This window comes from Stegastes partitus, unplaced genomic scaffold (assembly GCF_000690725.1).
Source record: "Stegastes partitus isolate 25-593 unplaced genomic scaffold, Stegastes_partitus-1.0.2 Scaffold1722, whole genome shotgun sequence".
Taxonomy (NCBI): Eukaryota; Metazoa; Chordata; class Actinopteri; family Pomacentridae; genus Stegastes; species Stegastes partitus.
Genome location: NW_007579453.1, coordinates 166753 through 191181, shown reverse-complemented (window position 1 = coordinate 191181; position 24429 = coordinate 166753). Strand labels below are relative to the sequence as shown.

At 42.5% G+C, this 24429-nt stretch overlaps 1 protein-coding gene across 2 annotated transcripts in view; it reads right to left on the bottom strand.

Annotated features, from left to right (window-relative positions):
• The window catches only part of LOC103372263 (ephrin type-A receptor 3-like), a 95812-nt gene that overhangs the window by 6129 nt on the left and 65254 nt on the right, over nucleotides 1-24429 (bottom strand). For both annotated transcript variants that reach the window (XM_008301859.1, XM_008301860.1), the window contains exons 11-15: nucleotides 16084-16151; nucleotides 15279-15404; nucleotides 14757-14942; nucleotides 5805-5866; nucleotides 2709-2918 (exon numbers count right to left, since the gene is read on the bottom strand). In XM_008301859.1, coding sequence (XP_008300081.1) covers nucleotides 2709-2918; nucleotides 5805-5866; nucleotides 14757-14942; nucleotides 15279-15404; nucleotides 16084-16151 — 652 coding nt within the window. The remainder of the gene's footprint in view (nucleotides 1-2708; nucleotides 2919-5804; nucleotides 5867-14756; nucleotides 14943-15278; nucleotides 15405-16083; nucleotides 16152-24429) is intronic.

The following is a 24429-nucleotide window of genomic DNA, read 5'->3' as shown; positions in this document are numbered from 1 at the left end:
CAACTTAGCAAAGGACTCCTCTCTAGTAGGCTCACAACACAAGGTTGCTCCAGTGTTTGTTCTTGCACTTGTCTTTCTTCTGCCATCAGTTTTCCTTTTCCTTTTTTTTCCATTCTGCTCCTGCCTTTGTTGTTGATGCACAGATCAAAAGGATTCCATACAGCCGGCTGTATAGACACAATAGGCAGTAAGAAACCCCCGCCCTCTCCCTTTCACTCCAACACACAGCGTACCTCTATAGGCTCGCTTCAGCTTTTTAACATGCGGCAGCTGCCTCTGCACCACCTAGCATTCCCCATCTCTGCTTGGTCAAAGTCAAATAAAAGACAAAGCTGCCAAGTCACTCGGCACTGTACTTTTGTTTCCACCACCCCCTGTCCACCCCTACCCCATCTCCTTTTTTTTTTTCCTCTTAACTGCTCTCGCTGGATCCTTCTCCTGCCTTCCTTCATTCTCTCCCTCCCTCTATCTCTCTCTCTCTCTACTCTCCCCCAGCCTCCCTGGATCTTCGTCTTATTTGATATCCACTCCTCTCTCTCTCTCTCTCTCTCTCTCTCTCTCTCTCTCTCTCTGTCTCTTCCCCATCTCCGCCTCGGCCTCTCCTACCCCCCCTTTCCCCTCCCCTCAATGCCTGCAGCTCTCCATCTAGGTCTCCTGACATCAGTGGGAGTTTGTGTGTGATTGCAATAGAGCAGTCAGCGGCTGATACACTCCTCCCAGGGCAATGCTAATGCCATATTAAAAATAACATCCCCAACACTTCCTATGAATATGAATAATGCCATCTCCTCGTGGACATTTTAGATGAGTTACTCCACAGTGGTTTAACTCACTGACGTTTGAGTTTCTTCATTCTCTCTGAGCGCTCTGAGAGGATGTTAACGTGAACAAAGACTTCTCTGATTTGACTATATATAGGCTAAAATATTGAGAGGGGAAATTTGGGCGTATGCAGTCATGCTGTGCATGAATTTAATTTTGCTAACAGCATATATTCAGCAGCTGTGAGTAGAGCCCTGGTCCAAAGCTGCTTGCAAAACTCTGCAGCCCAGTATTAAAGTGTTATACATTTGTCCAGTCATTATTCCAAAAAAAAAAAAAAATCTGTTTTTGCCAAGTTTGAGCATGTGTCCTTGGAAGAAGTGAAATTCAGCACTCCAAAACTGAGGCTACTGAAAATGAGAAGGTGCAGTACACTCTGTTTGCAAGTAGGACAACATAATTCCCGCAGACATCACTTGAGCAGCTCAGTCCTGGTGGTGACACTTCAGTGTAATGATAAACAACCTTAACTCAGGAGTTTAGTCACTAATATTGAGGTTTTTTTTTTGTTTTTTTTTTTAAGTTATTTTTTTGGCCTTTGTGCCTTTATTTGACAGTGCAGTGAGAGAGAGACAGGAAAGGGCCATGAGCGGGATTCAAACCCATGACCTCCACATCGGGACTGTAGCCCTGCACATGGGACGCCAGCTCAACCCGGTGAGCTATAGCAGCGGCCCTATTATTGAGTTTTTTTTAATGTTTTCAACTGTCTTTACGAAATAGAACAAAAGGACTTATTTTTTTAAGTGCGAATCATTTGAAACTCCTCTTATGTGCTTATGTTGATGCCGTTCAGATCTGGTTTTGCACTCATCACACAGAGCTTTGTGTCACTGATATAAGTGCCTCATGTAATTGCAAGATACTGCCAAAGTACTTCTTTTCTCTCAACAGCAGCCTTTCTGTCGCCAAACTGTTTAAATACAACTGATGTTGCATTTGTTTTGCAACCAAACCTGCCCCTTTTCAGTGTTTCTCTCCCGTTCCTCATTCATGTGGAGCCTGCATGTCAGCAAACTGTGTGTCTTGTAAATAAAGTTTTTTTTTTTAAAGGAAAAACTCCCTGTTTCCAAGTTCCCTTAAATAGGAGTATATTATCTTCTATCAGTCTTCTCTTGTATTAGTTTTGGAAAATGAGAACCCTGGAAGTTTTCTTTTTGTGTCAAGCAGCACAAAAAAGTTGTGCTATGATGTATTTTGCTTAATTTGCATTACACCGTATTTCAAGCAAAATGACTATTGAGCTTGCACACATCTCAGTGTCAGTGCTGAAATGATGTATTGTGCAGCCTTGCACAGTGTATTTATTATTTTATGTGCTCACGCAAAGAGCCAAAAAATCCTCGGAGTCAGCACCATCGTACAACATTAACTGTCTAATACAAACCTTCAGTCAAACCAATTTGGCAACAACAAATACTTGATTAGAACTGTGAGCCAACCTTCTTTTTAAAAAGGCATTTTATTTTGAAGTTATTATGTCCTATAGCTTCAGTTTGATATCTTAGACTCACTGATGAATTAGCCCGAGAAGTAAAACTGTTGAGATGGATATACTGCTGATGCATGTACTGCTGTTGTTTCATTGCCTGCTCATTGGTAGCACATCCGCTGCCTGTGTGGGAGCGCTCGCTTTGTTCGTGTCTGCTTAGATCAGTTGTGTTTTGGATCGGGTCTAATTATCTGCAGATGCATTTCTTTAACTGGCTCTGGCTGCTTTTGGACCCTCTTTGGAGTTGGTCTCTTTGTTTAAAATTTATTGATGCGTGTCTGGTTTAAGTAAGTTTTCCACCAGCCTGTTTTAGTTCATTTACAGCAACATAGAGGTCAGTGATTGGATGAACTGTAATTGAAGACATTTATTCACGGCAGAGAGTGTGTCTCACCCTTGTAGTGTAGGCAGCTTCTGGGTCGTCCTCCAGAACTCGGCTCAGGCCAAAGTCAGACACTTTACACACCAGGTTGCTGTTGACCAGGATGTTTCGAGCCGCCAGGTCTCGGTGAACGTAGCTCATGTCTGACAGGTACTTCATGCCCGAGGCGATGCCGCGCAGCATGCCGACCAGCTGGATCACCGTGAACTGGCCGTCGTGTTTCTGGAGCGAGAGACAAGGAGAAACACAGAGGCGCAGTGATTAGGTTTGTGTCCTTTTAACTGCTTCAGCTGGAAGTGAAGGTTTAGGCCAGGATTCAAGCATTCGTGATGGCAGCAGTCCCATTTCTCAAGTGTCCCGGAGCAAGACTCAGAATCTCTTTCAGCTCCCGCTAACCCTGTGCTTTGACCTCTCTGTGAAGGGTGGCAAGCAAAAGATGAATTTCTCCTTCCGGGGATCAATGGAGGATCACCAAAAAAAATCCTACTTGCAGAGGATTGGATCTGACAGAGCAGACAAAACTTTCCACTATAATACTGACCGTGTGCCCATGCGGAGCTCACTGGATTTCAGATTTGAGCTGTCTTTGGCAGAGAGTGGAGCCTGTTGATCGATGACGGTCCAACTCACCTTCCTCTGCCAATTATTTCTGCCCTGGGCCAACGGTCCCCGTTAAAAAGCCATTCATGTTATCAGTCACCCTCTCTCCTTTATATCATCTCTCCTTCCTCTTCCTCTTTGTTCTCTCCATCCATCTCTGTCTTCCCCCGGTCTCTGTCTCAGAGAGGGAGAACTCTGTAATACTTTGATTCAGTCCCCATCTATCTATCTTCCTTCATCTTTCTGCATCTGTGCCCCCCCTTTTCCTCTATCGTTTCTTTTTTTCTTCCTCTCCCTCTCCCTGTCCCTCGGCAGCTGTGGAGTAAGTTAATTAGCCGGTGGTTTTGTGAGATGCTGATTGATTGGACTGTCTAACAAACCTACTGACTTCCTCTATCAATCTGCCCACCACATTGCACTGCCAGGAAGGAGGAGGAAGGGTGGGCAGGGCAGGGACAGAGAGAGAGGGAAGAGAAATGCAAGGCAGGGAGGTTAGATGAGGAGATGAAGGATGAGAGAGGCGGAAAAGGAGGAATTTTGGGCAAATTTCGCCACATTACTTTTCTTTGTAGTAAAAATAAGAAACTTTACATACAGCACTGGAAAAGACGGGGAAGTAAGAGTGGGATGGGAATAGATGGATGTAAGAGATGGAGAGGGAGAAGAGCGACTTTGTTATTTCAGAGGGAGATCTGCTTAATAAATGGTCAGCATAATTAAAGACACATGGATGCCAGATGCACGGATGAGCTGTAAAAACCATAAAACTGATTCCATAATTATATGGAGTCACTGCGGACAGTCTTTACGGCTCTCATTACAATACATATTGTAGCGGGAAAACGCGCATGTGTCTGCACGCGTGTGTTTTTTGTGTGCTGGTATACGCGTTTCAGGACATTCGGCCATTTTTTATCTGTCACTTCATTTTGCGTCAGTGCTGCTGATGGGATTGGTGTCTATTTAGCAATGGGCCTATCATCACAGCCTTAATGGCTCTGGAGCACTGCAGTGATTTTACTGGCTGACAAACAACTCTGAATATGAATCAGGGGGACGCTGAATGCGAGGCGCACCAGGGCTGCAACGCGCTATTCATCTGGGTGGAGGCAAAACCTAATTCAGAGCTCCTCAGCTAAATCAATCCTGCGTCTTTGCTACATTTGAGAGACACAGAGAGAAAAGAAAGATCTACGAATATTACAGCCTAACTGTACATCGTTGTCGTCTTTCATTAAATATACTTTTATGTATGAAAAACACTCCCTTGATAGAATGAATAGTATATATTGATTTGTCTAAGGTTTGTGAAAGAATAGATTGATGGAATGTGTGTATCAAAACTAGTATTCATGTGATGAATTACTCTTAAATTAATGACTAATATTATGATAAACCCCTTCTCTATTCATGTTAATTTGGTTACAAAGCTACAGCTCCACAGCTTTCCTTTGATTTTTCAATCAGTTCACTGATAGGGGGATTGGCAAAAGCCTTTTTTTTTTAAGGGTGTGTTACATTTTCTGCTCTACAAACCTTGCCAAATGCTTGATCGGCATACTGAATGCCCTCAGAGATATTTCTGCTGACTATATTCTTATGTTCCTTTATGATAATGCCGATTCTCTTTACGTGTTTCTCTCCATTGCTATATCATGAGCTCTCTCCACACTGAAAACCAGATGACTTTTGTGGTGTTGCAACACATTCGGAATGAATTGTTGACTTCTGTTTGCCCTGACAAAGCAAATGTTGCACACAAAGCAGTGTACTTTCTTTGTTTTATTGCCCATTTGTCAGCAGTCTGCTGCAGTTCTCTGTTCTGGGATAAGTGCATTTCACAGACCCGGTGTCAAAAATCATGTAAGGAAAATGTGCGGCGACCACACATCCAACTGAATGTTTCTGTTTCTTATCCACTTCTCTGTTGGTATATATACTGAACAAAAGGTTTCAGCGTATGCGTGTTAAATATGTCATGAATCAATTGTGATTTTTTTCTCTTCAACTTTTCACGAAGAGCTTCGCTGTACTGTTGAGTGGAAATGTGCCGTTTTATTGCAAACTGTCTCCCAGCTGTGCACTTTCACTCACCTGTTAAGAAATTTGACTCACCAGTTCTTTTCTTAGGTTATGTAACTGTATTATTGACACTGTGGTGAAAACACGTGAAAAATGTGCTTTAAAACCATTTGGAATTGTTATTTAAGTCTGTGATTGCCTAAACCTTTGTCCTTGGTGGATTCAGTAAAACTTATATTGGCCAAAATCTGCAGCTTTGAAAGATGAAAGACAATTTTAGTCAAGTACCTTTTATATAATTTAGGGGGGAAAAAAATAGAAAGAAAGAAAGAATGTGCCCTCGAGTACAGCAGTTGGGAAAATGAACTCTACAATTTCAAACTCTTTATAGCTGTGTGGCCTTTGAAAAAAAAACAAAAAACCTTGCGGCCCTGACCTTGGACAAAATGTGAATGCTGTGGTCCTTCCAGCTGAGCCGTGACTCACCTTGAGGAAAGTGTCCAGAGATCCGTTTTCCATGAACTCCGTTATGATCATCACTGGCTTACCTACGGAGGCACATAACAAGGCAGCTGTTAGCGAGGCGGCGTTACAAGGAAGAAATACACAAACTATAAAGAGACGAGGACGGAGGAAGAAGCCGAGTCCACAGCTGTGACCAGCCGCTCTCTCTGTCTCTCCGGCTCTCTCTGGGGGATAACATGGCATGTCGTCATCAGTCACACTGACAGCTTCTAATCAGCCCTCTCCATAAACGCCAGGAGATAATTAGAATAGACCAATCCACCAGAATATGTGTGCATGTGTGTGTGTGCGTATAAAGGGGGCCTCCTGAGATCTCATGAATACCAATCAGCCTCAAGGGAAGGGGGTTGCGGTTGGATCGCTATGCACCTGCATGAGTGTGTGTTTGTGTGCATGCGTGTGTGATGAAGGGGAGGTTGACTGACAGGCCACGCGCACTTTGGTCCCCTGCATGGCATCTGGTGGGGCTTACAAATGATTAACAAAGTACCTGCAATCACATGTGCACACACACACACACACACACACACACACACACACCAAAAAACAGCAGTTGTCCCTGTTTTACAGGGTCGTCCCTCGGTACCACCCCCTCCCCCTCCTCCTCGACAGTCGAGCTTTGCCAATCACAAAAAAAAAACACGCAATGTGCAGTTACAAATGACGGCGTGTGTGTGTGTGTGTGTTTGTGCACAGCTTGTAAACACACAGTCTATGGCAGCTGTGATGAATAGGTCACATTTCCCAAATCAGACCTCAGAGATGCTGGGGAAGAAAAAAAAAACAGGGGGAGGGATGAAGGCAGAATGATAGAAGGAGGGAGAAGCAGGAGAAGTGTAGATGGGGAGTGTTCATATAGAATTTTTTTTTTTTTTGGAGAGAAAAAAAATGTGAGGAGATGAGATTTATTGTTAAGAAAAAATTACCCCCAAAATCCCAGAAGAGCTCAGTGAAACTTCTTTTGGTGAAACTGCTCATATGTCTTTTCTTTCTTGAAATATTACAAGGAAAAGAAGCAAAATGGCTTAAAGATAAGGACGGAGAAAGAGAGTTAGATCAGAGAAGTTGAGAGATGAAGAGGATGTGGAGGGAATGAAAGGAAGGAAGGATGGAAAGAGGGGAATAGAGAGGCAGGACGGTGGGAGGAGGGGGTCAAAAGCTTGTCATGGAAAGGCTGGAACAACACCACCGAGGCCTACTGTAAGACTGTAGGTAAAGACAGCAATACATCACCTTAAATGAATTCACTATCTCACCGCAGCAAACACACACACACACATGCACACACACACACAAACAGAGTCGCCTGGTCTCTGGTGGTGGTGTCTTCTTTGACAGTAACATTAGTCTCAGGGATAAAAGTGAAAGAGAATTGGATTTTCTTCTGCTGGGGGTGAGGACTGCTGGTCACATTTATCTCCGCACGGGGCCTGTGTTGTGTGTGGTGTATCGCTCTGTGTGAGTGTGGGGAGCAGCAGAGACACAGACAGAAAGCTGGTTTCAGGACAGCGAGGAGAGACGGCACAATGAGGATGATGACGGCCTGATTTCGGCTGGGATCAGAGGTGGAGAACGCGTGTGTGCTTCTGTGTATGAGTTTATCTCTGTGGGCAAATAAAAAATGTCGACTGGATTGATCCTGACTAGATGGAGGTCTGACTCTTCGTGGCCCTCTGTCCACTTGTGTTTGAGCTTTAAAAACTACCCCTGAAAGCTAAAGGTATATATTTGTACATGTTTGGCATGTGTATGAGCAGCATGCATGTTAGCAGAAGAGCAGAATAAGAGAAGCACAATGAAACACATTCACGCTGTGGTCTTGGCTTAGAGAAGCATGTAGGCCACACACACTCTCTCTGCTATCACCAGCCATCATCTGGACACCTGCCACGCAGAATTATCCCTGCAACTCTAAAAGATAACAGAGGTTACCAGCAAAAAGCGACCGCACGCGCCCACATGCGGCATATTAGCTCATTTCATCTCTTTTTGTCAGGTGCCAGTGCACACACACACACACTCGACGGCACAATGAATCTCTTTCACTCCTTGTAGCAACTTCGTCACATGCCATTCAAACACACACACACACATAGACGCTGGCAGGACGGAGCCTCTCCAGCTCCGACAAACATTCACGAGCGCTCCTCAATTTCCTCCTGAAAGCACATAATTAACTAATCACATTCATATTCATTCGAATTTATTGCCTTTCATCGCCTTCAGAAATAACACAGCGGAGCTAAAAAGCACCTCCCAGTGTATGAATGCGTGTGTGTGTGTGTGTGCAGATTGGGTATTGATGTTCTGCCAGGTGGAGTGTGTTATGGAATGGATCAGAAAAGGAGTTTGCTCTTCTTCTTTTTTTTTTTTTTCGTACTGCACTTTATTAGGTGAGAGTAGAAAGTGTTGTCTCTGCTTTTCTGGGGAATAACGCTCGGATCATTTAGGCCTCGTGAAGTTGCGAATCGCTGCGTGTGCATGAAAGTGATAGAGACCACGTACATACAGTCGGTGGGGTAAATTACATTACGAGAGGCTGTTGGTGAGAGCGTAAACGAAAGTGATAGACTCTGTATACATCTGAACAATTACATTATGAGTAGCTATCTGCGTGCGCGCCGGTGGGCCGCATTACCGCATTATTGAATGAGGCTGCCCAAGGTACAAACGAGAAAATGAAATAACTGCTGTATTGATTAATGTTAAGGGTCTGAACTAAATGATACAATGCTTTTAACACAGGACAGATCTCTGTTCTGGGAAGCGCTATGTGAGGTTGCGGGGGTGCGGAGAAACAGACGGACAGAAACTCAATAACCTTATCTCCTCTCCTCTCTTCACCTCTCCTCCTCCCTCTTCGCTTTTCTCATCTCCTCTCATTTCCTCACGTTTGTCTCCTCGCCATCTCTCCTCTCTTCTTCCAACCCCCCTTTTTTTTTTTTTCCCCCTTCCTCGAATCTCTTCGCGCATCTCCCCACCGCCACTCTCCGTCGCCGTCATTTATTCTCAAGCCCCCCATCTTCTCTCATTTCCTCGCTCTTGTATCCTATCTCATCCACCCGTGCCCCCTTCTCCCCTACATCCCGTCACCTATTCTTACTTTTTTTCCTCCCCTCCCTTTCCCAGTGTCCTTCCTCATTTGTCTGTGCAGTCCAATCTTGGGATCTGCATGCATATTCAAAACATGAATACTTTCAAACACTCTGACAGGAAATATTGAAACACTCATTGTTCGGCGCACAAAGACACACAGTTAAAACTAATCACTAGTTTTCTTCAAACAGAAGACGGGTGGAGAAACGAGGTTTTGCCGGGTTTTAACTGCACCTTTGTAGAGCAGCAGCTTTAAAAAAAATATTTAAAAAAATGTGTGTGTGTGTGTCAGATGAGATGGAGTTCGGTAATTGAGGGTTTTCCAAATGAGCCGATTGTTGCAGCGATTGTAAAACACATAAAGGACGGATGGATAAAATGAGGGATGGGGGAGATAAAGGGAAGATAAGGAGATGGAGGTGGGGAGGGAGGGGAGGGAGGGAGGGAGGGGCGGGTAAGGCTGGGGGCAGATTGCTGCACTTTTTCTGATGTGTAGAGAGACACGGAGAGAAAAGAAAGATCTTTTTTTTTTCCTCCCTCTTTTTCCGCATGTGGTGCTCTAATTAGCATGACAATAGCAACAATCAGGTGACAGACAGCGGAGTAGGTTATTAGAGTGGCACATGGCAGCGGCTGAAGGCTTATGAGGTTTTAAGCAGAGAACAAACACACACACACACACACACACACACACACATGCATGTGCAGACGCAGAAATGAATGAAAAACATGCCGAGATAGGCACTCATGCATAAACCCAATACAAAATACAGCAGAGCAAAAATGTTTTATTATTGCCTCTGCAGCCGTCACTATTACAACAATAATCACCACACCGACCACTTCTGCAGCTCGCTCGGTAACTTCTGTTCCCTTTTTCAGACGATTCACTGGGTGCAACACATTTTGCACAAGTTCCATCCTGTACGAAGTGAACACCCCGTTTACTGCAGCTTCTCCTGTACCTCGACTATCTCGCTGACTTGTAAGACTACACTGATAGCACATATTGATAATTCCTGCAACAAAGTCCACTTCTTCAACATCAACAAGAACACTTTGGGCGTTTTCCTGGCTCAGAATAGACCTTTGGGTTGACGAGTCAAAAAGGTGTATATATATATATATCGATGTTAGTCAAGAAAGAACGAGAAGACAATGTGTGAAACAATGAAATATTTAACATGAGCCAGAAGGGAGATGAAACATTGCTTACAAAGACGAACCGCAGAATTGGAATGGAAAGAAATATGGTACACTAGATGGCAGTTAATAAAGCCTATGCTAAAGACAACAAGCATGACTTGTCCCCATACAGTAAAGGCAATGAGTCTGTGTTACCTCATTTGACAAAAGTCTGTGCATTTTCATGTTACTTCTGGCCTGTTAATAAACAAAAATGCCTATTATCCTTGAGAAAGTGCAACCCTCTTGATCCCTATCATTTCAGTGCTGGCGATTTTCCTTTGGTGCTGGCTAGAACCTCTCAAAAATCCCTCTGTGCATGGAAAACCCTGACTAACATAACGGCTTCCTGTACTGTTAAAATGAGTAATCCATTATGTAATTAGTTGAACAGCAGAAAATTAAGCTGCAATTATTTTGCCATTTGATTAATCAGTAGAGTAATTTCTTAAGCAAAAGAGAAAAAAAAGCCTTTTTCTATTTTCAGCTTCTAAACTGTGAGGATGCTTCTCTTTGTCTTATAGTAAATCAATTATCTCTCCATTTTAGGCCATTAGTAAGACAAAGCAAAACATTTGAGGACATCATCGTGAGCTCTGGGAAACTTTGATAGACGCTATTCTCTGTTTGTTTTTTTTTTTGACATTTTACAGACTAAACAATAATTTATTGGAGAAAATAAGCTGCAAAGTGGTGAATAATGAAAATAATTAGTGGTTCTATTACAGTGCATTTCCTGATGTTTATCAGACAGTATTGTGTAGTACAATAAGCATTAACTATTATTTAAGAGATCTGTAGAGTTAGGTATTATTCTTTTTATCCCACCACTGGCAAGAAGATGAGTAATCGCTGGTGTTGGGAAGTAACTAATTACATCTACTCAAGTATTCTACTTAAGTACAATATGGAGGTACTTGTACTTTATGCTCCTTTACACTTCCACTCCACTACATTTCACACATTATCGTACTTTTCTCTCAACTACTTTATTTTATTAAGTTACTTTTTTTTTTAACTTTGTATTGTTAAAGTTTAATAACAACTCATTGTTCAACGTTAACCCAAATGGTTTCCAAATGTTTTCTTACAAAAAGCAGCAGCGTGCAGTCGGGTCACATATCAGACGTCTATGAGTTGCTAACAGCTCCACCAAATAGTAATTTTTTTCCCCTCTAAACTTCTCACATGGTTTCATTTCAATAAATATTGAAATGATCCATTATGCCACCAAGAATCAAAGATTAGCAAAAGAGTCTAGAAACTGGAAACAGATTTGATACACAAATCTGTTTTGGGTTTATTTGTTCTTTGTGTTTTATTCTTTCCACTTTCATTAATCATCTCAACGTCCTCAGATTCATCTGGTGTACTTGTATATAAAACTGTGTATGAAATAGTTCAAGCCTCCAGCAGCTACAACACTAACAAGCTGCTGACACATCGATGTTTCACAGTTATAATCAAATGATGTCATATATGAAAATATATCAGTCAGAAGGACTTCAGCAATTTACATTTTGCTGCCAGTAGTTACTTTAACTTTGGTAGGATGTTTTTTCTTGTAATGAAGTAGTTTTACATTGCTGTATTGGTGCTTTAACTTAGACTAAGGATCGGAGTACTTCTTCCACCTTTAATCATATTTCTTTTTCTTCTCCATCACTTTAGTGTTTCTTTTTCTTCCCTACTATTAAGATAGTTACAGCTGCGACGCTACTTTTTGCCACCACAGCTGCTCCAGACGCTTCACCTACACCTACCACAGCAGAGCAGCAATTACTCCTAGTCCTACTTAAACCGATATTACTGCCACAGCTCCAGCGTCTGCAGCTACTTACACCTACACAAACCAATCCTGCACACCTGAGTCCAGAGCAGTTAGGGTCAGCCTGTCTGATTAGACCGAGGGCGCCGTGAAGGGACCAGCTGGTGCCGGAGAAAAAAGGGCCTGAAGGAATTATTGACCCATCTCAACTCTCACCCCTCTTGCTCGCACATACACACCCCGAGCTGTGACCTGTGAAATTACTGCTCCGCTAGTGAGATTTGTTTCTGAGGGGCTCTATCAGCTCCTCAATGTGCCGTGAAGACAGGTGAGAAGGGAGACAGGAAGAAACGCTTGTAGAAGGAGACAAGCACTCATTAAGTACACTCAACAAAAAAAAAACAACATGCATAAGCATATTTTTAAAACACAGCGGAGTAAAGAATACTTTCTTATGTTAAAACCAATTGCTTGTCAAGTCAGTGTTTAGCTTCCTCTTTAGTTTCCTCTGTCAATTGCGCCATTGTCCCCAAAAATTTCCAAAATTAGGCAGTCATTTTTAAATTTATTCTGGTATTTTAAAACAGAATAGTGAGAGTTCCTGAAAAGAAAGTGGCATAATTACATGTCTACGTGTTATACGTCTCTTTCATGTCTGAGAGGGAAACAGAGAGCGAGAGAGTGACAGAATAGGAGGAAATGAATAAGAAATGCAGTGGGGTCTCATTCGTAATATGCATGCTGCTGAATATTCATGAGGCTAAAAAACACACCCAATTAACTTTATGAATTATTAATATTCATGATAAAAGCCTGTGCATATGCATTTGCTCTTTTGTTGTTTGCCTAAGTGCCACTGAGCACCGGTGTGTGATGGACTGACGATCTTTGTGTGTCTGGCAAAGGGAGAAGGAGTGGGGAGTGAGATGAGGGCAGAAGCAGAGGTTTATTTGTCTGCCCGCATGTTTACAATTCTGTTTCTTTGTACTGAGTCTCTCCCTCTTCCTTTTGCTTGATTGCAGATGTCTCACAAACATCTGCATAACAAGGTGTCAGAAGGACAGAGCAGCAGCGCCGAGGAGTATGAACAGCAGGCAGGAGAGCAGATAGGTCCACATGAACTCGGCTAGAATGAAAACACCACTGTTAACAGGTAATTTTTGTTTTTAAAAAAAGTTCTCCATAACCAAAGTACAGTCTGTCCACCCCTGTATTTTGTGATCACCTATACTTGCATTAACAAATCTGAACTTGCAATATTGTTGTGGTACATTTTTCTGCTTTTATCCGTGTGAACAAGCAGAAAATCAGGATTTGATTGCAGGTCCTAAAAGATACCTGTTAATCAGGCGCTGCCGCACTGCAAAATTGGCATAAATATTAATGCGCACTTGTACTGAGTGATCACCTGCTTTTAGGTTTAAAATAAAGACGGGTCCAAAAATGGATTGGAGGTGATGAAAAATTGGGTCGTGGTCAAATAGTAAAAAGCATAGTTTTCTTCCTGTACGCTTTTCCTCGAGCTTGATGGAAAACATGAGATTAAGGAACCATGGGAGGCAGAATGGATGAGGAAAACACCAACCAGGGAGCCAAGAGAATCCAACTGCACTCACACTAGGCTTCGTAATCACGCGACAGTGAACGTTGTTGACATTCTGCCATGGATGGTGGGTCGCTGTGAAAGTTGCGGTTGGAAGGAATTGTGGGAAAGCATTATCCCCGTTTGTTTTGTGACGGATGGAGCGATGTATGTAAAGGAGATGAGAAAGCAAACACTGAAGCACCGTTCCTTAGCAGTTAGAGAATTGAACCTGTTCTTATTGTGGCTGCAACGTTGATGCCTTATTTCACAAAGTTACGGACTTGTATAAGCAAAAAAGCAACTGTGTTTTCTAGCGATTCAACAAAATAATGTTGATAAAGTCCAGAATAACAAGTTGCATGATTTAAAACATTACTTTCCACAATTACCTGTAGGGATACTAATGATGATTATTAAGTAAAATGTGTCATTAACTGTTGGCTTTGCTGCTCACAATCACAAAAACACTTGAAATTCTTAATGACTTAGTAATACCCAGATACAGTAAGACTTTCTTTCAGCACATTTTGGTGGTTTCTTCCAGTTGTGTGAATTAAAAAACTCCAGGGTTGGATCAAAAAAGAAGAAGTCAGCCAGAGTTGTGCATGCAGCATTCGTGTGGTCGTGAGTCAAAAGCGCAGAGTGGAAAGATGTTCAAATGTAGCCGGCTTTAGCGTTTACGTACTCTGACGCTGAGCGGGGATGACAAAGAGAGAGAGAGGAGTACTGGAGGGTGAGAAGAGGAGGCTGACTGCCTGAGACAGACAGCGAGTGAAAAAGAGAGAATCGGAGAGCGGCCGAATGAGAAGGTTAGATGGGGGGAGGAGAGTCAGATAGGGATATGAGACGAGAGCAGGATAGATGGAGGGAGAGAGATAGAGTGAGTGATTGAGAGAGAGCGAGGCCCACTGATAACGAATCAGCTATCTTGTTGAACCAGGCCTGTGTCTGTCTCACCTACATGAACACACACACTCACTCTAATTGCCCAAACACAATCATGTGAAGTAAACAAGTGGCCTTTTGAGAGGTGGACAGCTGCATCACATGCACACTGCCATGCTTCACCAGTGTGTTACCATGGTAATGGAGCTTTTATCTGATCCAGGGTCAACTGTTATTTACATCACCAACAGCTCTGCTGCTTCTCAAACAGGTACATGACAGACGCACATCTACACGCACTCCCACACAATCACAGAGAAAGGAAAGGGGAGTGTGTGATTCGTTACACACCCACGCACGCTCGATGAAGTAAAAGGTTTCGCCTGCGACTCACATCTCGTGACGACGCCCTCCAGCCTGATGATGTTCGGGTGGTCGAACTGGCCCATGATGGAGGCCTCAGACAAGAAGTCCCTCCTCTGTTTGTCTGAGTATCCGGCCTTCAGACTCTTGATGGCCACATAGATCTCCCGCTTCCCCTGCACACGCAGTCGCCCACTGCACACCTCCCCAAACTCTCCTACACACACACACACACACACACACACAAAGCACAAAGCACAAAACAACTTTGAAACTTCTGGTAAAAGATAAACGCTTGTACAATTGATGAATATCTATGTTCTCTTATCTTTTTTTAAGTTTTATACACTCTTGTATTGACCCATAAATTGCATCCAGTTCCACAATTACTTCATTTTACAGGTTTACTGACTTCTCAAAAATAAGGAAAATTATCCTTACATGCAAATGATTCCTAGAATAATTCAGTAATTTGAATTTGAACAACTTCATTTTTTACATTTTTTTTTTCTAGTTATTAAAGTAGTCTACTGCTGTTTTACTGCCCACTCACCAGCTCCAATGACTCTCTCTATGCGAATATTGGAAGCATCTATCTCTTTGGCAAAGTCTCTGACGGCCTGGTTGGGGTCTTCGTACGTGTGAGGATGGATGTAAGTCCTGCTGCCTGGAAGCTTGACTGCACAAGTGGAAAAGTGAAATGGAAAAAGGATTAAATTCGTTCATTTAGAGCACTCCCCAAATATAGTGGAAGAAAATCAGCCCATGCTGGGATTATGATATTTTAAAGGAATATTAAATAGGTCATATTATTAATATGATGCTTTATTGATGCCTTTAGGGAAACACTGACTTCAGAAGCTAGCATGGATTTAGTGTAAATTCATGCTGAAATGGGAGCTTGAGCGTGGGTGCTCTGTTTGAGTGACATTACAAATTATTACATAATGAAACACGGAGCTACTTTGTTAGCGATGGTGTTAAAGTGACTCATAATTTTAACAGGAACCCATAAGGAGCTTTGCAGTGCCAGCAAACATTTGAGCACAAAACTGTGAAACAATGTGGTTAATTCAGCAGAGAACGCTACAGAGTCAGAGACTTATGTTCTGTTGCGCTTTCAGTTCTCATGATACATCCTGAGATCCACAAACAAAGTATGACTGTTTTATGTGAGGAAACAAGCAGTGCCTTTGTCCACTTTGTTCATAGTGTTCCTCCTGCTGTCTGTTGTTTACAGCCATAAACACAGGCAGCGATGTGACTAATTGCAGGTGGGTGTGGAGTTTGGTTTTCGGACAAATGTCACACAGTTTCCACTTGTGGTTGTGTGTGTGTGCACGAGTTTGTGTCTTTACCTCGGCCATGTTGGAACTGCATCTTCTCTTCGTCAGGGTCCTGTTTGGCTTTGATATATCCACAATGCCTGAAACAGAAGTGTCCAGATGTTTTATGATGCTGCACTGCATGTAAAGCTATACACACAGAAGTGACTTTTCTTTAACCACAGATGCCAGAATATTTTATACCGTTGTAGGACGTGCATTGAAGTTCACATTCCTTTAATCCTTGAGTGTGCCTGTGCAATTGCACACATCTGTTTGCTATATTAAATCTATGGTATTTCCAGGAAACCCCCATACTGTGTACAGCCACTAGCTGTGTGTATGAACAACTAGATATTTCCTTTTGTCTCTGCACACCCCTCTCCTCTGTATAGGGCAAGCCTGGAGGAGAAAAGCTGTTTTCTCTGCTTCTACGACTCAACTCAATTCTTCTCTGAGCTGTTTTGCCTGAGGTTGAGTGAATAAGTGTGTGTGAGAGTGTGTGTGTGTGTGTGTGTGTGTCACAGATCTATGCATTAAAGCCTTCCTCTTTACCCATCTATGGACCCTTCTGGTCATCAAGCACTGATTTCCACATTATCACAAATCACACACATACACACACAAACACACACTCCTCCATGCCCTTTCATCACCCCCCTCTGTGCACATGCACAAACCCTGTGGCGAGGGTCAGTCCAACGATCAAGACAAAATATTGACAAATTGATCAGCTCAATCCTGCACTGCAGCTGTGAGGAAGTGTTAAACTTATTCGGTTTTACAGACCTCACAGGGGATCCACGTCTGTGTGTTTGTGTTTGTGTTGTTCTCACATGTTTCTGACAGTCTGTTTTCTTTTTACTTTGTCGAGCTTCTGCCTCTCAACTTCAAAAAAAAAAACTTCCCAGCAAGTTTGAAAGGCATGTTATCTTTAAGAAGTATTACACCATTTATCTATAAAAACAGAGAGACTCACTCATCTGTGCGTTTTGTTGGAAAATAGTGATGTTTCATTAAAATCACTTTATTCTACATTCTCTCGTTTAAGAATTCACCATGTTGAGCCGTTCGTGACTCAGTTGTCAGTCATGTGACAGAAATCCAGAGACTTTGTGGCTGAACTGGATTGAACAGCAGGCTGTGTTTACACATAGCAAGACAGTAGACACTTAAATGAAACTAATTTAAAATGGAAGTATTACTTGGACATTTTTTTTCACTAAAATAATCAAAGTAGTTCAACTTTCTTTTATCCTTTTTTGTGATTCTTGGCATTCTAACTTTGTGATGCTGCATACAACACATTTCTGAGTCCTCTCCGCTTCTAGCCATGGTTGTGCTGTTTCCATCGTGGTGCAGGACTTTATGTTGCAGTGAAAAATGAGCTCAGAGCGAGTAAAAATGTGGCAGGAGCAAAAAAAAATCACTCAGAAAGTGCTTGAGGTTCAGAGGGTTAAGAATGGTAATCATCCATAACACTGTCTCAAAGATTTACTGCTTCCTTAAAGTCAGCACAAACATTTTGGGGGGGAAAAAAAAAGCATAAAATATAAAGCAGAATCCTACTAACCACACCATAAACACTACACGGTCGCCTGTCCTGTCTCCTCCCCTCCCAACTCTCTTTGAAGAAAACAAAAGGCTGTAATTCATTATGTGATGGGGAAGGAGGGACTGTCAGTGTCTGCTGAAGTTGTTTTGGCTTTTAGTGTGTTTATTCTGCTTTTTTTGTTGTTGTGGTTCTTGATTCATCAAGTTACTCACATGATTTAATTTTCATTTATTAGAAAATTATACCAATCAAGGACTTAAAGGTCATAGGTCTCCTCTCCTCCCTTTTATCCCATCCTCCTTCATCGTCTTACACGAGTAAAGCAGCATCCAGTCAGAATGCCTGTCCATCATGAAAATAAACTGATTTTGGGCTCAGGGCCAGGAGCAACTGGGAATCTGCAGCACCCAACGGGTACGTGATTTAAGACGGCGGCGTAGAGGAGGACAGGAGAGAAATGGAGACCGAAAGAAATAGCAAGCAAAGATTTGATAAAGAAAAGGAGAGCCGAAATGAGATAAACACAAAAATAATATAGGAGAGGAATACTGAGTGGAGAAGAAATGGGGCTGCTGCGCCGCGACTGCAAATGAGACACACGGTGCTACAGAAATAGAGAAAGGTGGAGTTTCGGCGGGCTCAGTAAATCTCAGTCATTTGGTGTTTAATCCTTGTGTTGATTTTACACAGCTGAATGCATGGTGTAACCCAGACATCAATAGGCTGTCTTGGGAATACATGCACGCACACACACACACACATAAGGGTAGAGACCGGTTGCTGGTATTTGGGGATAAAGAAGGAGGGGGCATAATGTTCTTGTGAAATGGGACTGGGCCCCACCTGGTTATCAGCTGGGCTCAAGCCAGTCGAACACCAAGGGACTATCATTACCCCCTTGACACACACTCACACACACACACACGATGCTTTGGGGCATGTGTTTAAAACATATGGGGAATGGGGACATGGGTCACACCTCTGCTCCAACTGTGATAATCCCACGGGGACGCACACACACACACACATAGACGTACACGTGTGTGTTCCCCGTTTGAAGCACTTCCCCATTGCTGCTGGATGTGTTTCGGTGCTAATGCGAGTGTCTCCATGGGTGCATATGTGTGTGTGTGTGTGTGTGTGTGTGTGCGTCTGATGGGAAATGAACACATTTCCATAGTAATTACAGAGCAACTCATTTCTCCTCTCCAGTTAGAAGTGTCATGAATCATTAGCGCTGCAGTCTTAAACATGGCGCAAAACCTGACATGGCTGTGGCTTTTGTTTTCCCCCGACAGCTGTGTCTGGGTGTGTGTGTGTGTGTGTTTGAAACAGATATTTAATATCGTCGACTAAATGCAGCTGACTTGTAATTCATCTATTAAAGACACTGGAATTGGACTCAGGAGGGCTATGTGCAGGCCGTTTTCTGATGCCGCGGGTACTTTTTCTTTGCGCTTGACATTTTTACTAAGTTTTCACATTTGAAGCTGCAACAGAGCAGGAGTAGGAAAACTGCAAACAAACAGCTGTCAGAGGGGACTCACACTTCTACGCACTGTATATTGTGTTGAAACGGTCCACTGCCAGGGCAAAATGCTCAGACTAAACATATCACAGGCAACCCGCAGCCTTTAGTTAATGTTAGGGAAAGATTGCCGTCCTAAATATGCAAAGTCAACCTTGACTTGCTGTCAACATTTAACCAGAACCATCATCTTTTGGTACATTAACCAAATGTGTTTGTTTTCTTCTATGTGCTCTCTGCTGCGTGTGTGTAGTTTGGCATCCCATTAAAACAATCAATACGCAGAACAGTGAAGGATACCAGCAAATGCGATACTGTAGCTCGGGCCTCAGCACATTTAAGTCGTGTCACAACTAACATCCTTCTCCTCTTTTCCTTCCAGGCCTCTAAATGCTAGTTTTCATTAAGATTTTGTGTTTTTTTTTTCACAGAGGATGATGCAGTTATACTCTCTCATTGCATTCAGTTTACTAACATGATTAATTAGATTTTAGTGTGACTTAGTTAGTTCCCTAAACAAGTAAACATGAACCATAGTGGAACTGGCAAAGCAGCTTAGTAGTAAATATTGCAAAATAAGCATATTTTGTTGGATACGTGGTTGTGCATTGCATGATTGTATTTAGATGTACTGAAAATTGATTTAGTTTCGTGAAGCTGCAAAAAAAACAAAAAAAACATGACCGCGCTCAGCACACAGTCTTGTTGAGTGGCCTGCTGTCCTGCTATTGATTTACATGCCACAGGTATTTACTTTACTGTATGAACATTCATCGAGTCTTGAGCTGGAACAGACTTTATAATGAGAAAGTCTCCCCGCATTTCCCACCAGCTGTTTCTTTGTCCTGCTCGTACCGCAGTGTGACATTAAACACAACCATTCACTGTTCCATTTCGCTGCCATCCAACTGCACGACACTTTGCCGGGTTTGCACGGTGTAAATACACATCCCACAGCTGTGCATTCGCATGACTTAAAACCCCACACACTTGCACCAATCACGCAAAAACACACACATATTAATGAGCTGCGATATCACTATCACAGCCGGGCTCTCACCTTTCCCTCTGCCTCTCTGTTCCACTTCAGTGAGGACAACAGGCTATCCCTGTCCTCCAAAGCCACACACTCCACATTTGCATATCAATTTACTTTTTAATATAATACTCTGTCACTCGAGACCCATTTGTCATTCTGCTAGCAAGCCTCCACCTTCATAGACCTCCATCCATATATTATTGTCACTGGAGCCACTCCCCCATTTTCCTCTCTCTTCCTCTCCTCTGCTGCCCTTTATCTCTCCAGGGTGTTTAATTCGTTTTAAATTCTTCTTTTACGTGAAAACATTCCCCTGTCCAATAACCCATATATCTTCTTTTTCTTCCTTTTTGTTGCAAGACAGCATTTATCCTCTTTAAACAGGCCCTGTCCTCTGCTCTCTATGTGGTTGTGCATTTTTTTTTGTTTTGTTTTGTTTGATAGAAAGAATGGACACTAGGAGCTGGAAAGAGGAATAAAGGGAAAGAGGGAGACGGAGATGGAAAAAGAGAGTGCTGACAGGCAAGAATGCACAATAGGGGTCCAAGCCTGCATACCAACTAACAAGCAATCAGATGGAGGGGAAGAGCGAGGAGAGACGTGGAGGCAGCCATAGGAATAGAAGCTGGGAGGTTAACATAAGGGATGTGGACAGAAAGAGAGGTGGGGCAGTGTTTGTGCTGCAGCAACAAGAGCCCAAGGTAAAGTAGAAGAGAAAGAAGAGGTAGTACGAGGAGGAAAGGGGCTAAATAGAAAAGGCAGCACGGAGGAGATCTAAAATCTTTACAATGGGGATGAGTGAAACAAAGAAGGATGGAGAAGTCAAATACAAGGCGGCATGGATGGAGGATTTACAAGGACAGTGGACAAGTACAACACTATCAGCACAGAGCTCAGCCCTGAAGGGAAGAGAGGGGGGAAGAGAAAGAAGACTCTATGGGCAGATTAAGAGATGATGACAAAAATAAGAGTGTCAGGAAACAGTACAACTGCAGGGCATGTCCTAAGACTGAGGAACAATGAGTGGCATCCACATCCATAGCTCCTCACTACACCACAACGTAACGACGAGCCCGGTCAGAAGACAAGCAGTTAAAAATACACCTTAATTTACTCCCATCTCATAGAACACCATATTTATTCACAGCCGTTACCCACTCGTGTCTGCTCAAGATAGCAGGAAAGTGGATCCAGCATATATTAGCCAGAGACTAAGGAGAAACCCCGGGCAGGTCATCGGTCCATCACAAGACAAACACAAGATAGATAAACACTCAAATTCACTCAAACAGACAATTTGGAGTATTCAGTCCACTTGACTCTGGAGGAACAGGAGCACACAGAGGTTAGCTCACATGAATGCGAGGTGAATACTGAATGTCTCTAAGTCTGGTAGCCTCTCTCTCTCTATTGTATTTGATTTGCCCATCTGTCTTATGCATATTTTTGTATACTGGAAAACTTACAGCCAACACACTGGGCCACTTTACAGTTTGATATTTGTATCACATATAATTGTATCTTTATTATTGTTTTTTTTTTTTTTTTAATTTTTAATTTTTACACATTTTAATTATTGCATTTTTGCCTTTTTCAGCCTCAAGAACATGTAACATATGCAGTGGTGAAAGAAAGATTCAGTTTTTCTAAATAATCTACTAATAAAATGTGCTTAAAGTATCAGAAGTAATCTCAAACGAGTACTTGATCCGTAGTCAAATGTTCCTTGACAGTGTTTTACTGTTGTATGATTTGATCTTTTTGTATGAATATTAGCAATTTCCCCTCTGGGATCCATAAAGTATTTCTGATTCTGATATTCTGTACGATCATCATGTTTGTACTGTTGCTGTTCTGTGAGAACCACATATTTCTAACAAGTCAAGTTTTTTAAGACCTTAGAAAAACAGCCCTGTTCTCAGCCTGATGACATGTTCAAGCGAATCCAACTGGGAGTTTTTAAAAATAGCCTATTTTGCTGTAGAAGTAGGAGAATTGTTTCAACCCATGAAGGGACATTCAGAATCCAAACATCTGGAGATACATGGCTTTCAGTGGAAAAGAAAAATATATATTTTTAAAAGTAATCTGTAAAGTAACTAAAGCTGTCACATTAAAGTAGTGGAGTAAAAAGTACACTCACGGCCTCTTAGATGTACTAGAGCAGAAGTATAAAGTTATAGAAATGGAAATACTCAAGTAAAGGACAAATACGTCAAATTTATACTTAGGTGCTGCAGAGTAAATGTACCCACATTCTACCATTGCATATACAGTATGTCACAAAGGTGAGTGGCTAATTGGGCCCAATTTGGACCTTTTCACTTAGGACTGTATGAACTTCTGTTGCCAGCGGTTCACATTAATGGCTGTGTATGGAGTTATTTTTAGGGGACAGTAAATGTACACTGTTATACAAGCTGCACTCTGACTGCTTTACATCGGAGCAAAGTGTCATTTCTTCAGTGTTGTCCCATGAAAAGATATCATAAAATATTTGCAGAAATGTGAGATACTGTATGTTATATAAGACGTATATGCTGCAAGCGTTGTGTACGAGTATCTTCACTGCGCAAACAAAACTTTGGTAATGTGATTCCATCTTCTGACCCAAATATAACGGCCGTACATTTGTCTGCTTGCGAGTGTGACGAAGCAAGCCTCCTCCTTTTTCTGATATTTTCTGTATTATGCCAAGTCTTCATTTACTGGTCTATTAGCCTCGGGCTCCATTGCTGCTTCCATTTCCCCCTCGGTCTGACTCCAGGCTGCTGCCACGAGAGAGGGAGAGGGGGGGAGAGACAACAACATCTACAGCACTGAGTTGTGCTGATCTGTACTTCCTCTGATAATTAAAACGAGTACTCAGTGACTCTGCCGTCATTTTAGCCGCGGCGGGGCCGCGAGCGCAGCGTGGAATTAAGAGAATAACTGCTGTCAGATATGGTCCGGGTCATCACGTTACATATATGCCACTGTGTTGTGTAATATACGGTATCTGAGGCTGCACTTCATGAAATGTCATTAGCCAAAGAGATAATCTGACTGATAGAGGGAGAGGAGATGAAGAACATACGAAGGTGTGCGGCGGGGACATTGAGAGACGGCAGAAAAGTGAGACAGAAGAGGAAAATAGAGGGAACACAGAGTGGAAGAAACATAGAGGAAGGCAAAGAGAGCATCAAACGAAGGGAAAGGACAGAATGAAAAGCTTGATTATGCAGTAAAGGCAGGGAAGGTTGAAAAGAAGCGAGCGAGGTAAATATGGATGGTGGAATAACCTTGAAATAAAGTGGGACAGACTTTGAGAAAATATAAAGAGACAGCCCAAAAACAAACAGTGGACGGTGTTGTTGGACTCGTTTTAAACTGGACTTGAACGTTAAGAGGGTTAATAAAGCACGCGTCGTTCTCTGCTGTGGTATCACCAGATTTATTTCACGCCATCTTTTATAGGGTTAGAGGTTGGCTGGCGGGCCGGAAGACCAGATTAGAAACTGATACACTCTGAGATCTGGAGGAGTCAGAGGGGGTCATTCATACAGAAATATACTACATATCGTCTTCCGCTTCTTTTTCCCCTTGCCTTCCCTCTCATCTCCTCTCCTTCCCTTTCCTTCCCTCTTGTCACCTCTCATCTCCTCTCCCCTTTCATTTCCTGTCCCTCCACATTATTTTCCCACTGCTAATCAGAATGACTAGAAAAATGAAATCAGTAAGTCATTAGTCACCCCTCCGGCATGACACAATGAAATGACACATCTATCCTCCATCACACACACACATACAAACACACAAACACACACACGCCCTGCTGTGGGTATCTGCTCTCATCATTACTCATGATAATGGCGATTCCATTTAATATCAAGATATTAAATAAAAAATAATTACTGAGAATGAAATCAATGGATTAAATTCACTCTCATTATTTCACAGCAAAATTAAGCCTCGTTCGCCCGGCCGAGAAACAAAAAACTCACTCACTGCTCGGCTGCTAATAAACACTGAGGTTTATAAGAGCTGATTGTGGATAATTAATTAAGAGTCAAAACGGCACGGAGCGAGAGAGAGAAAAAAAAAAACTAACTCTTACAAAAAAGTCCGGCTGATGTAACCGAGCGTTCAGGAATCAAAGTGAGTAAGATTTCTACCGCCGGCCTTCTCTCGCTCCATCTCGGACGTGTCTGGCACTGGCTCAGCACTCTCTGACCACACTGTGAAAAGATTTACTCAGCTCGGGCTAATTATTAAGAA